Source organism: Callithrix jacchus, chromosome 7 (genome assembly GCF_049354715.1).
Source record: "Callithrix jacchus isolate 240 chromosome 7, calJac240_pri, whole genome shotgun sequence".
Classification (NCBI taxonomy): Eukaryota; Metazoa; Chordata; class Mammalia; order Primates; family Cebidae; genus Callithrix; species Callithrix jacchus.
Genome location: NC_133508.1, coordinates 101,708,101 through 101,723,502, shown reverse-complemented (window position 1 = coordinate 101,723,502; position 15,402 = coordinate 101,708,101). Strand labels below are relative to the sequence as shown.

Below are 15,402 nucleotides of genomic sequence, written 5' to 3'. Positions count from 1 at the left end.
TAATAGGCTGGGCACAGTGGCCCATGTCTGTAATCCCAGCATTTTGGGAGGCCACCACAGGAGGACTGCTTGAGCTCAGGAGTTTGACACCACCCTGAGCAATGTGGCAGGACATCATCTTTACTAAAAACAACAACGGCAAATCAGCCAGGCACATGGGCATGTGCCTGTAGTCCCAGCTACTTGAGAGGCTGAAATAGGAGGATCGCTTGATCAAGCCTGGAAGATGGAAGATGAAAGATGCAGGGAGCTATGATCACACCACTGCACTCCAGCATGGGCAACAGAGCAAGACCCTGGCTCAAAATAAGATAAAAATAATATAACTTTCTGTCATATTTATTTCAAAAGCTAGCTGTCCTGCTTAATATCCATCAACTAGAGGTAACTTATTTTACCTCTTGGAGTCCCAAGTTCCTAATTTGTAATAAGATACTTTTCTTTCAAGGTTATTTGGTAAAAATCAATATGATATATATGGAAGTTACCTAGTACTGATATTCCATAAGTACTCAATCAGCAGCTATAATTTCTAAAATTATTATTAAAGGCTTCTAAATTTGTTCCTAGCTAGATAAATAAAAAATGACATCAGTGCAAGGAAAAAAAAAAAAGCTTTCACATTTGAAAACAGCCTAAGTAAGAACTTCTATCTGTTACGTGAAGGAAAGAGACAAAACTGATATCCCTAGATCAGTTTCTTTAAAATGTTATCAAGCGGCCTCTGGTCTCCCAGAAAGTTTCTTTAAACATGCTTTGTTGGGAAATCTTCTCCCATAAAAAATTTCTTAAATTTCATGACCATAAAGAACTTTCTAGTTTGCTGAAATAAAAATAAGATAGGAATTATGAAGATAAGCTTAGCATAGTAAACCACACCCTATTTACTACAATAAATAAATAAATACTCAGGGCATCAGCTTTTTAAAATATCTAAAACTAAGAAAAAGAATATACATATATGTGACTACTTATATCCTCTATATTTAACCTGCAGAACCCCAATCTTTAAAAAGTCAATGTCTATGAACAGGAAATGCTGCACTTCAGGATTAAACCACAGTAAATTCTTATAAGTAAATACGTATCCTACAAACAGCTTCACTATAATGACACTTGCACATCTTTTCTTCTTGTATAGTACTTTTGAAGTTCAGATCAAGTCAAGCTCTTCTCAATGAACAGAATAATAGTGGAATCTCGGACAGTTTAAAATGGTATGCCGTTTACTACAGTTATCTTTCTGTTCTGTGGAAGCACTCTGCTACGTTCTGGTTTTTAGCTTAGTTCTGTTTTTCACTTGAGTTTCAAACCTAGCTTCAAATTACTAGTTGATGATCACATACTGTAAACAAGTTGGTGGATTCGCTGAAATTAAAACCAACTCCTATTTACCACTCTTCTTTTCAAGCACAGATCAATTATTTATAACCAGGTTCACCAACACTATGTTTCAGGAGGCAGTCCATTTGAAGTCAGCTATAAATAAAGTAAATAGACTCTGACTTCAAAACTTTGTGATTCCACAGAGAACTGAAAGAAGATGGGAAGAGAGAAGTAAAGGAAGAAAACAGAAAAAAAAAGAGGAAAGAAAAAGAAAAGAACAAGAGAAGCCAACATCCAATGAACTGCTTCTATGCCAGAATTTCACATAGACAATTTTATTTCATTCCTAGTCAATTTGTCATCATTTAATTCTCACCACCCCATAAGGCAGTATTTCTCTTATTTAACACTGAGAAACTGAAATATAAATTCCTCTTATTTAAGACTGAGAAACTGCAGCTCAAAAAGGCTAAATTGCTTACTGGGGACACAAAGTAAGGAGGAAAACCTGAAATTGACATGGGGTCTGTCTGATTCCAAAGCCTGGGTACCTATTTTCTACATCAGATAATTCTCAATGTTTTTATATTTGACTCATTTAGGAATTTTTAAAACAAAAAGGAATTAAATAGTCCCAAATTATAGCATGGATAGTAGAAAACCATGCACATAACTTTTTAACCACCTCTAAGGATCCAAAGTGTAAGGTTGTCACCATTACGCATGTGATGCCTGTGAAATTATATAGAGAGAAAGAACAGGAAACCTCAAGTGGAGACTGCTTGGAAAGAGTGATGAAGCCACATCTAAAAGCAAGACAAAGACAGGGAATGTCATAGCCTCTTACCTGCTGCACTTCACTTTCTCCATTTGAGATTTTCTCAGTGTAAACAAAAGAGTTGAATATCCTCTGTAATGAAAAGAAAATGAACATTAGATTTTCTAAATAAATTATTTTCTATATGAGTATGTGAATAATTGTTTACAACAAATAGAATCCAGTAGAAAAAAAAATTTAATTAAAATGCAGTAATTTTACAAAGAGAAACCCAAGTATCAGCCAAAGTCAATCACGTTTACGTAAGCAATACCCAGGCATCTCTGTAGTGAAATAAACCAGATGTTACACTATATTTTTCATTTTCAAAAAACATTTAATTATAGATTTCCAGAGTCCAGACCACTTTATCCGACTGGTATGATCTGACAAAGTTGTGTTTCTTAGTTACATCCTGCATTCCCTGAATGCTGTAATTGTTTACAGACACTAATATCTAATGCAATAAAGCTCTTTAAAAAGGATTCTTTCCATATTCTCTCACGTCCCTGTTCAGCCAATACCTACCGAATATTATCTATCACCTTAGTTACTCAAGCACCTCCTCAGGAGAGTAACATAATAGGGTTTGCCAAATATGTGTGGACTTAAGAGAAGAGCCAGTTCTTATATGCCAGGAAATATGACAGTCATGCTAAGACATTAGGCCAAACTGCAGCACACAAGCACACACGTTCTTACACTGGATCCTCCCTAGAGGGTACCTATTCCTCCATACATTGCCTCTATTTAAAATGTCTCTGCAGACTTATGACTTTACCATACTGCACTGTTACTGAGTAATCACAAAAGATCAACAGACAACAAACTAAAAAATGAGAATCTAAGTTATGTATCTGTTAGAGGTGAAAAAAAAAAAAAAAAGAGCAGCAGCTTCATCATTTATCTTCAAGCTTTTCTTTTCTTTTTCTTTTTTTTTAAAGACGGAATTTCGCTCTTGTTACCCAGGCTGCTGGAATGCAATGGTGTGATCCTGGCTCACTGCAACGCCCGCCTCCAGGAGTCAAGTGATTCTCCTGCCTCAGCCTCCACAGCAGCGGGGATTACAGGCATGTGCCACCACACCTGGCTAATTTGGTATTTTTAGTAGAGATAGAGTTTCTCTATGTTGGTCAGGCTGGTCTCAAACTCCCGGCCTCAGGTGATCCATCCGCCTCAGCCTTCCAAAGTGCTGGGATTACAGGTATGAGCCACCACGCCCGGCCTATCTTCAAGCTTTAAAGACATCACTGAACCCTCCAGATGAGTAAGGAGTCAGACCTGGAGATATCAGTCAAAATTTCCTTCTTCCTTTCCATCCTGCTGCCAAGGATTTGTCTGCATCTGGCACAGCTTCCCAGACAGCCTAACACACCTTTTGATTTTATGTAAAATCAAAAGTTTCACATAAAACATTTGTTAGCAAAATATGAAATAGCCTGAACTTATTTGGCAGTAAATCCTAACTTGAACTGATGTATATGTACAGTCCTTATTAAACCCCTTAGTGTGATATTCATACATTTTGATGCAGACCTCAATCAATGTATTTGATTATGGGGCTCTGTTCTAGATCTCACTACAGGTGTTTAAACTCAGGAAGCATTAGGATTCTAAATCCTGAAATACTCATTTTGCAAGCAGGATTAAGAACCTACTGATCCCCATTCTTACAACTCCATGTTCCCAGATCTTTGGGGAACACCTTAGTTCACTATTATAATGCTCTTAGAGGCCTGGTCAATGTCATTACCACCCATTACCCCAGAATATATTCTCTATTGTTATACAATTCGATTTTCAAAAACTGTTCAGTAGTACCAATAATACATTTTTATTAAAAATAACCTAAGTCATGTAGTGACTCCAGATCTTGATAAACACAGTGAATTTCTTATTTCCTTTCTGGCAGTGATATTCCAATTGATACAGTATCTGCTCTATCTTGGCAGATGCTCCCACCAGAGCTGACTGAGGAAGGAGACATGAACTACTCCAGATCCACCCTGCTCAAGTCAACACCCACAAAGGGCCAGATCTTTCTTCTCCTTTTTGTTAAAATAAAGGTGAATTCTTCAGTAGTAATAAGAAATATATGCCTAGAAGAGTTTGAGAGCCTGTATTCCGGTCCCTATTTTACTCATTTATTATCTTAACAGGAGTGATTACTAATATTTTTATCTTAATAGATATATTTATGATATAAGCATTTTTATATTCTCTATATTTAATAAATGTGGGTAGGCAAAAGAAAATTTTAAAAGCAAGAAAGACATTTTAATTATGAGCAGCGTTGATTCTGTAGACACCTATTTTTTATAACCCTGTATCTACCCCAGAAGTGAAAGGGGATGTGTTAAGTCATAGTTTGGGGCTATCACTGATGTAAACTATTTCTTTTGCCCTTTTTCCTTCCTCAAGTAGTTGGAGTGTGGGATGGGGAAGAGCTTTAAGAACTTTAGTGAGATGCCATGGGAAAGCAGAAGAACCTAGACAAATAACTCATGACTTAACCCATCAGTCACATCTGGTGCAAGGTTAAAAGTTCAGGTTTAGGCTGGGTGTGGTGGCTCATGCCCCTAATCCCAGCACTTTGGGAGGCCAAGACAGGCAGATCACTCAAGGTCAGGAGTTCAAGACCAGCCTGGCTAATATGGTAAAATCCCGTTTCTACTAAAAATACAAAAAATTAGCTGGATGCGGTGGCACATGCCTAAAATCCCAGCTACTCTGGAGGCGGAGGCAGGAGAATCGCTTGAACTCGGGAGGCAGAGGTTACAGTGAGCCAAGATCGCGCGCCACTGCACTCCAGCTTGGGCAACAAGAGCGAAACTCTGTCTTAAAAAAAAAAAAAAAAAAAAAAAGAAGAAGAAAAAAGTTCAGATGTATGTGTGTGCACAAGATCTCAAAATACAGGGTGAATTTTCACTATGCTCTAGGTCAATGGACAATAATCATCTTCCTTAACACACAGGGCCTGCTTAGTCCAGCTCCCAAAGTCTTAATACTTTAATACTTTACAACTTCACATAAATTATTACATTTAATCTTCACAACAACTGTATATGAAGGCAGGACAGGGGTCTGAAACCACATTTTACAGACTAAAAAACTACACCTTCCAAGGTACAAAATATATCATGGGTAAAAGTCGAAACATTGAGGCCTGAATCTAGGTCTAGAGTTAAAAGCAGGCATTGCATTTAGCAAAGCTATTAAACAAATTCATTCATATCACCTTCTTCTGTATAGTATGGGAATCCTAATACTATAAAAAATGAGCATATGGTGGGTGAGAAGTTCTATCCTTTGTATTTTAAGCAAGATATATTGTCTGGGGTAATTAAATAATCCCAGACAAAGGTTTTATTTTTTATTACTTTCTATTGCTATGTAAAATTATAAAAGAAATAGAAGATGGGCTTCTGGGAGCTTTTAATTTGAGGGCCAGGAATTCAAAATGATACACCTAGCAGACGTTTTTGTGACTTCAGGGTAAAGATTTTCCTGGTTAATAGAAGATTTGGAAAATGAAAATGGAAAGGAAATTTTTCCTAAAACATGAAAATGATAAGCCACTGGGTGCAGTGGCTCATGCCTATAATCCCAGGACTTTGGGAGGCTGAGGCAGGTGGATCACTTGAGCTTAGGAGTTCAAGACCAGGCTGTCCAACATGGTGAAACACCATCTGCATGAAAATATAAAAAAATTAGCCAGGTGTGTTGGCACCCATGGATAGCCTCAGCTACTCAGGAGGCAGGGGTGGGAGAATCGCTTAAGCCCAGGAGGCAGAGGCTGCAGTGAGCCGAGATCACACCATTGTACTCCAGCCTGGGTAACAGAGTCAGACTTTGCCTCAAAAAAAAAAGAAAGAAAAGAAAAGAAAATGAAGAGCCATCATGACAGGTCTGATCCTTCAGTCCTGTTGGATGATTTACTAACAGTAACAAGGTTAGGGTATGAGTAGGCAGGGTGAACATTCTGCTTTCTATTCCAGGTTGTCGCTTTCCCTTATCCCAGCTCCCTGGAAGGCTAAAGGAATCCCAGAAATCTGAACTCTTAACGTGAACACAATTGGAAGGAAGTCAGAAGTTAACTCTCTTCACTTTGCAAATCCCTAGAAATGAAGCCAAAGATACTGCCCAGCCATTCCCATTACTTTCTTGTTCTTAAAATTCTTCATCAAATACTAAAACTAAAAATGTTTTAGTATACAGTGAAAAGATTAAAATAGGTGAGGAGTTTTTAAATGTTATTTTAAATAGAAACATTTCACAGAATCTTCTTTTTTATATTTCTTTTCACAATTAAAAGAAAACAAGAACAAAATGTCTTATTCTTATGTGCATGGTAACTAAGCACTCTGATTTAGAGACAAAACTGACCTTTCTCTCATTAATGCATGCACTTTGGAAAACTGGCAGTGTCTTCTAAAGCTAATTATATGCATATTTATGACTCAGCAATTCCAATCCTAGATGTACACCTTGCAGAAACATGGTTGTGTGCTCATCAAAAGATAAGTACAGTATAACAATGTTCACACAGCAAAACTACTTCTAATAGCCCCTTCCTGGAATACTAAATGCCTATCAGCAATAGAAAATTAAATTGTGGTGATTTCACATAACAGAATATTCAGTGATGAGAATGAAAGACACTTGCAACATGCATCAACATGACGTATCTTACAAACATGACACTGAGTGAAAGATGCCAGATACTAGCATACAAAGTGTATAATTCCATTTATATAAAGTTCAAAACCAGGCAAAACTAATCTATCCTGTTGAAAGTCAGGATAGTGGTTATTCTTTGTGGGAGAATGAATAGAACAGAGCATAAAAGGGACTTCTGGGATGCTGAAATTTTCTGTTTCTTGATGTGGTTGCTAGTTACCGTAAGTGTTCACTTTTGTGAGAATTTATCAAGATGTACTCTTAAGCTTGTGCATTCTTCTGTATGCTATACTTCAATAAATTTACTTTAAACATACATTCTAGGCAGTCTCTTTAAAATATACTCAAATGTTTTTGTATATTTTTAAAACTATGCATTTTAAAAAAGGAAGGGCAAGACTCTATTAACTGGGCTATTAGAAAAACTCAAAGAAAAATCTAAAACCCAATCCATAATCCAGATAAAACCAGGGTATGTTAACTGAAAAGTCACCTAGCAATTCACAGGTAAGTTCTCCTGAGCCTTCCCGGAGGCTACATCTTAATTGCTCCCTCACACTTTAAGTATATATAACATTGCTTAGTTCTCAGCTTCCCATCTAACGGTATGTACAAACCTGAATTTTCAGCAAGAAAGGGGTATCTTTAGAGTTTCATCCAACCTAGATCTTCTAAATGCATGTCACATAATTAAATCCAATCTCTTTACATATTCCTTTCTTTAATTCCCTAAATACTGCCTTTCCCTTCCCTCCCCAAAAGAGCAGATTCAATACAAATGAAGTTAAAAATTAGACTCACGTAATAACAACTGAATACAGTTCCCCCTACCTCAACTCCAAAAAAAAAGGACAAAAATCCTGGTGTGTGTGTGCGTGTGGGTGTATGTGTATGGGTAGCCTGCTTTTCCCCACCTTATACTGGCTGCACCTTAGTTCTTCCCACTCTCCATCCACTGACCCACCCTCCCAACCCATCATTTCCTCCCTTCCCAAACCTCCCAAATTAATTGAGCCTGCTTGACAGATGGCAACAGAATTCCATTTTGCTGGAACAAGGACAATTACAGGTGTGTTTAATAAGAAGGTCAGTCCAGACAGTTGGCCCAACCTTCATGCCACCAACAACTCTGCCAAATTTTAACTAGATATTGAAATGAATGCTACAGCAGAACACTGCAGTGAAGAAATAAATACCTTTGCAAGCCTAATGAGATTCTGTGGGTCTCCCTCCCTGATCTTTGCTAAGAAAATGTGGACTGAGTTTTTATTCAAAAGCTTATTCTCTTGCTATTTATGGGTCTCTGTGGCAATCACACATATGGCTGACAGCTCAGTAATAGCTTCGTTCAGCTCTGGATCTGTTCGTATGATTCCAGGCATTGTGGTTAAGGGGGAGGAAAATATAGATCACCACAGTTATCGCAAGAAGTTGGCCAACACTACTAAAAGACAAAATGCTGTTATTTAAACAATTTTTTTTTTAAATCACCAGGTGTGGTGGGGCTCACACCTATAATCCTAGCACTTTGGGAAGCCAAGGCTGGTGGATCACTTGAGGTCAGGAGTTTAAGACCAGCCTGGCCAACATGGTGAAACCCCATCTCTACTAAAAATAAAATAAAATAGAAATAAAGAAATCACTGAAAAGGGAATTAATGAGAACTTAAGTGATTCAAGAAATAAAATGTGTATGACTGTATTCTTCCTTAAGTATGCCCCATGGATAATCTTTTACCAGGTTTGAAGGGATCCCTCCTGTCCAGATTAGACATCATCTGATTTTTGCCAGACTATTTAACCTAATACTATTAAACATGTGGAAGGCCCAAGAATAATGGCATTTTCTAATGAGGCCAATTATTCTGCATTCTGAGGTCAAAAATCTGTTGTTTTAGATCTTGGTCATTTAAAAAATTATTATTGTTTCAGAGACAGGGTCTTACTGTGTTACCCAGGCTAGAGAGCAGTGGCATGATACTAGCTCACTGAAGCTTTGAATTCCTGGGCTCAAGTGATCCTCCCACCTTAGCCTCCCAAGTAGCTAAGACTACAGGTGTCCATCACCACTGCTGGCTAATTTTATTTTTTGAGATAGGATCTCACTATGTTACTAAAATTGGTCTCAAACTTCTAGCCTCAAGCAATCTTCCACCTTGGCCTCCCAAAGTGCTGGGATTACAGGAACGAGCCACCATGCCTGGCCTTTGGTCAATTTTTAATCTCAGAACTTGTTCATTTTGGATACAGGTGGCTCAAGAAAATAGTTTGCCAAGAGTATTGAAAAGGTTACCACTAAAAAGAAAAATAGAAAGTAACCTAAGTATCCAACAATAGGAAACCAATTAAAAGACTCTTCATCCAATCAAAAACATTGTACAGCTATTAAGAGCATATCTATAAAAAATTTATTGTTAATATGTGTAAAACGGCACTTAAAGATATAAATATTATTCTAATTTTGTGTGTGTGTGTACTATGTATCAGAATGTTACCATGTATTCCACCAAGGGCCTGGAATGCACTCAGGTGCTCTGCAACACATTACCGCATTTAATATTTACAATAACCCTTTATAACTATGTTCTCATTTTGCAGATGTGGGAATTGAGGTTCTGAGTGATTAACTTGACAAAGCTGAGTATTAGTAAGTACATGGTCAAGTCTGAACACAAAGCTTGTCTTACTCCTAAATTTATGTGTAATTTATGCAAAGATCATCTTTAATAGAGAATAGAGTTTAATAGAGAAAACTTATGTAACATCTATAACTTGATCAAAATAGTAACAGGGCTTGCTATAAATAATATATTTATAATATGTATATATTTTCCTTTCTTCCCCAACAAATCTTAAAATTGAACATATAACAGAGAAAGACAAACATTTTTCAGAGTTGTCAAACTCAGAAAAGCAAAATACATCCAAAGTTACAACTAGACTCTATATCACCTCAAGAGCTTTCTGAGGAGAAAATAAATTCAGGGGCTTATGCTTGATGCTCACTATAAAAACCATGTCTCGAATGGCACAGTGACTTGCGAGAAACCAGGCTATTCCAGTTTATAAAAACAAAGGGAAATGCTTAGTTACTGAAAACTCTGGCAAAGGAAGAGGCTTAAACTGGGAATTTAAAACAAAATGAATCAGTGACACAATAGATGACCTTGTGCAAATCAAACTGTACCCACAAGTACACATGTCCCAGTTCAACAGACTTCCTTATTTTGTTTTAATGTTGCTATAAATAATGATAATAGCTAATGCTTATATAGTTCTTACTATCTGTCAGGCATTAAGTACTTTACATAACTCATTTCTCTCATAATGAGAAGATGAATTCACATAGAGTGCACTAAAAATATTATAAATGTACTTCACACACCATTATGATAGTTATCTACTATTATTCTATTTTACTAATCTTTTAAAAATATAACAACATTCTCTTAATGACAGTTATTCTATGATAGTTGGAGGTATGGGGGGAGCAAAAATACCTGTTTAGATATTTATCAACTCAATTCCCACCTCATTCTGTTTTCTTTTCTTTTTTTCTTTTTTATCACCTAGGCAGATAGAGTGCAGTGGCATGATCACAGCTCACTGTAGCTTTGACCTCCTAGGCTCAAGTGATCCTCTTGCCTCAGCCTCCTGAGTAGCTGGAATTACAGGAGTGCACCAGCACGCCTGGCTAATTTTTTTTGGTAGACGCAGGGTGTCGCCATGTTGTCTGGTTGGTCTTAAACTTCTGGGCTCAAGGGATCCACCCACCTCAGCCTTCCAAAGTGCTGAGATTGCAGGCATGAGCCACTACTCCCAGCCCCATACCTCATTCTTAACTTCCCACCAATGGCAATTTCTCAGTTTTCTAAAGTTCTACAGCAAAGATTGTCTATGCTACAATCAAAGTAATATGTCCATTATAGAACATTTGAAAATATATAAAGGAAAAAAATCTGTATTTGTCTACTCAGTAAAAACCATTATTATTTATATTTTACTTTATTTCTAGGTCTTTAGAATTTCTAGGTCTTAACTTTACTCTAAATTCCTTGACAACTGGCCCATGCCATGATTCCTTAACACAGTGCATTGTACACAGAAAGCATAAATTAAGCACTGTGTATCCACTAATCTAGGTATTAAATTATACAGATCATTGTTTTATTTTGGTGGGTACTCAACCAGCTGGCAAAAACAGGAAGATATCCTTTCTCCTTAGGCTAAAAAATGTTCCCCTTTTCTCAACCATCTATTAACAAGTCTCTCCTTCCATTTTTTCTTCCCTGTCCTCTTTCAGCTCTAAGTATGTATATGTGCGTGCACACATGTGGGCATACACACACACACACACACACACACACTCACAGATACTTGGATACTTCAAGTTTGCCCAAGAACTCAAATTATGAATTCCTTAGTCTGGTGGCATTTAACTTTAACACCCTACAAGGCAGCATGAGCTCTGAATAGTAAGAAAGCATGTGGGAGAGTCACAATTTACTGATAAGTGTCACCTTCACAAAGGGCTGCCTGTTTTGGTCCACTCCAACCCTCAAAAGAAATTACAGGGGAAAAAGGAACAGCCTGTACTCTGATTTAGCAGGGAAAGTCTAAAGCAATCTCTCAGCAAGAAGAGTTTCTAGTCTTGATCTCTTGATTTCCTGTTGCAGCATTCAAAACCAGGAGAAGGGGTGGGTAAACATGAATCTAGAAAACAAAGGCAGACAAACCACTACGGAAACGCTTCCCTAAATGCAATAAAGGTTCTGAGGGTTATTGGGTTTTTGTTGCTGTTTTGACTTTTAAAGAAGGTAAGAGGAAAAAAGTCAAATAAATCGTTCCACATGTTGGAAAGAGTCCCCTGTTAGCCAGTGTAAGTTGACTAAAAGTAACATTCATGACAATGTACATGGTAACCTCTCAGAAATGGAAAGCGGGTTGCCCAAACTCTTTGCAGATGGTGCCAAATTTCCACTCCCCTATTTTCACTCTCCTAATGCCAAATTCCTCCACCCCCTACCCCCTAGATCTCCATTAAGGCAATTTTTCTTTCACTTTGAAAGGAAAAGAACAAGAGGTATTTAGTGGCTATACATGTATTCTTGGAGGGTGGCGCTTTATATAAGCCTTCAATATTCAGTGTTCTGTGTGTACACGAACCCCACACAAATGCTTAGGTCTCTGGGAATCTACCCATCAAGGACAAGGGGAACTGGAAAACCTGAGATGCTTAATCTTCCAGACTTAAGTGACTGATGTTTAATTAGTGTCTCTGGCAATCAAGTCCTTTCTAAAGGAGTCAGAAGCTATATAAAATATGGTCCCACACCCTTAAGAAACTCACCCTTTAGATGAAAAGAGAAATTAGGAATAAAAAAATAAGAAGCAACAGTGAACAATGCAATACAGACTCTGGTATGAACTCAATATGCTTGGCACAGGCCCAAGGTGCTGTCAAGAGTTCAGCAGGGGAGAAACTTGGACTTGCCTTTGAGGTAGGGTTTAAATAGGAAAAGAGAAAGAAAGCTTGGGTGAGAGCATTTCAGAGTATTCACAAAGAGAGTCTGGCACTTAGTATACATTTATAAAGAAAATATTTATTAAGCCCCACGTACTGTTCTAGACCCTAGAGATACAGGAGTGGGTGTAACAAAGAAAAATCCTTGCCCGTTTGGACCCTACATTCTAGTTCCCTTGGCCTCAACTTATAGGGACTCACCACACACTGGCTTGCATACTTGGAAATGGGGTATTCAAAGATAAGGATAGCATTTCTTGCCTGAAAAAGTTCACATTCTAGAGAAGCTCTGAAGCCAGTGATTAGGATACAAAGTTATATGTGGTAACAGAAAGCCAAGCTTCATAAAGGGCACTTTTCGAAATAAAGCTGAATTAAATGGAATATATAGACTGTGGAGGGTTTTCAAGCTGGGGAGAAGAGTTGGCTTTCGTGCATGTGGTAGGCACTTAGTAAATATTTTTTTTGAATGGGTAAATGAATAAATGTATATTTGCCAAGAAATAAATAGCCGTTAAAAGGATTTTTAACTGGGAGTGACATGATAAAATAGGTGCTTTAAGAATGTTTATATTCCACATGCTCAGGGCCAGGCACTCACTTTCCTAAACTGTTTCTAAGTCTTTTCACAAAGAAAAAAATACAGTCCATTTAGAAATCCATTAGCATCCCAAGGGTCTGTGACAACTCTAAGAACCAAATGAACTGCATCATCTTCTCATATGATGCTTGAGAGGCTCTGACATAGAGTTTTCCTTGTGTCTTATCTCCTCCAAAAGATTATAAAGTCCTCTGGGGGGCAGTTTTAGTCAGTCTTGCAAGTCCTTATAGCACTTGCACGGAGTAGTATTGTAGAATGAGACTTGCTCAAAAAATGATTTTAAAATAACTTAATGGAAAACAACTGTTGGAGTTTAAGACACAGTTGCAATGCTGCATTCTAAGATGAAGATAAGTTTTCAACACTTCAAAATACGCTACTAACTGTGGGGCTGTTTTGGATGTTTTTCCCAAGAAATGTTTGTTTATATCACAATCAAACAGTTTTCATAAATATGATTCTGGTATACCCCTTTATTCAAATAAATACTTTTTCAGTACAGTCATTAAGTACAGAAACTATAAATCAAAACATCACAAAACCTAAATAACTAATAATATGAAATTGCAGCTCTGAAGGAAAAACCTCTACAGTCTGATGAAGTCGTTTAGCTTCTTCCCTGGGCTTAGTTCCCCTCACATAAAAGAAGAGAAAACTGGGTTAGATTCTATAAAATACCATGAACCTAAAATTTCTACTCTATCTTTGTGCTAGAATTTTACTGACATGCCAATTGCTAGACTTTCAAAAAGCTACTAATGCTAACAGTCTTTCTGTCATATGGATGTCTCAAGAAAATTATATTTGCTGACTTAAATTGTTTAAAAATAATTATAAATATATCTCTGAAACTGCTGCGGGGGGGTACCCAAATACTGATGCAATGAATTTTTTAAGATGAAAATGTAAATAGAATCAATCTTGAAAATGATGGGTTTAAATGTGGAAATTGAAGCCATGAGTCAAAGCAGTTAGCCTTTATGGAATAAATGTGATGCTAATGTGATTACATAAATGACTCCCAGGTCCTCCTGACTATATCGGTTTTCAGGCTCTCACAGCCAGGGCGCCTGTCACACATATCGAATGCCATGGTAACAGCCCCTGCCTGTAAAGGCTGCAGAACCACATGCCATGACTCTCAACAGTAATTATTAACTAACATCTTGACTGAATGATGGCTTTCTGGACTCAGGTGCACAATATAATTTTAAAAAATAAATGCTGGGTAGAAATTTTCTTAAAATTTTTAGGGTTAAAAAGAAAAGAAACATAAAATAGGAGTTAAAAAAAATCTTGCCACTTATCGGCAGGGTGGCCTTGGAGAGGTTAGATTTGCCTCCATTTCCTTATTCACAAAAAGCAGTTGGTAATAGCTACTTCACTGCTTTTTGTGAGGCTCAATACAAGTGTAGCACTTATATTTTGCATATAGTAAGAGCTCAATAAATAGGAACTTTTAAAAATCCTTCAAAAAGAACACGTATTCACAGAAATAATGTTTGGATACCTAAGTCTCAATCCTAATGATAGGAACTCCTTCAAATCAGCATTTCTGAAGCCTTCAGAAGTGACAAGACTTTCATAAAGCTATACATTTTCAGGACACAGCTGTGACATTAAAGATCCAGCTGTGACAATGGCAGCTCCCAGTGCCTTTATAGGCTCTGCTCCCAGTCTCAACAACCTGGCCTTGTTAAGTTCAAGTTGGGTCCTTGAGAAAGTGATTTTTTCCCCGTTTATAAGACCTGATGGGAACACCTGTCTGAGAATGAGCCAAATCTCTAGCCCAAGGCTTTGGACACACATGCCAAGGAGCCAAAGGAGTAAACTGAGGTTAAGAAATACGTTGCAGAGGTGCTGGTCCCTCCCAATCTAGCACTGCTAAACAAATAATTCCTTTTTGGGGGCAGGGCAGCATAAATACTGGGTGAGGGGAAAATATAATCATCCGCTATCCCTTAAACTGAATATAAGGGCTGGTCTGAGATACCTTCCCAGGTTTAAGCAAGCAGAGTCAAAAAAGATTAAACCCATATTGGTGCTGTCACTGAATAGTTACTTTCACATCATACTGTAAACACAGTGACCCTCACAGAAGGCAAAATGACTCCTGCTCACCTAGAGAGGCAGTTTGGTGTGGGGACAAAGGTCTGAGCTTTGGATCTTTCAGACTTCGGCTTGTCAGATGTGTGTGATCTAGAACAAATGATCCAAACCTTTTGAGCCTGTTTCCTCATGGGAATTTCAGCAACATGCCTCCAACCTCCCCATAGCCACCTATTAGGTTTGCTCTTCGAATTAAATGGGATGACCAGCTAAGACAGCACCTGGCATGTTTTGCTCAATTAAGCGTAGCTGGTATTAAAACTGTTGTAATTTTCTCTGAATATCCAGCATCCAGTGTTATCACCCATACATGTTCAGTAAATGTTTAATGTCTAACTAAAAGATT

The 15,402-nt window shown here is 37.6% G+C and overlaps 1 protein-coding gene across 5 annotated transcripts in view; it reads right to left on the bottom strand.

Annotated features, from left to right (window-relative positions):
• The window catches only part of CACHD1 (cache domain containing 1), a 223,561-nt gene that overhangs the window by 141,423 nt on the left and 66,736 nt on the right, over positions 1-15,402 (bottom strand). For all 5 annotated transcript variants that reach the window (XM_009001398.5, XM_078332128.1, XM_035251734.3 and 2 more), the window contains exon 2: positions 2,174-2,236. In XM_009001398.5, coding sequence (XP_008999646.2) covers positions 2,174-2,236 — 63 coding nt within the window. The remainder of the gene's footprint in view (positions 1-2,173; positions 2,237-15,402) is intronic.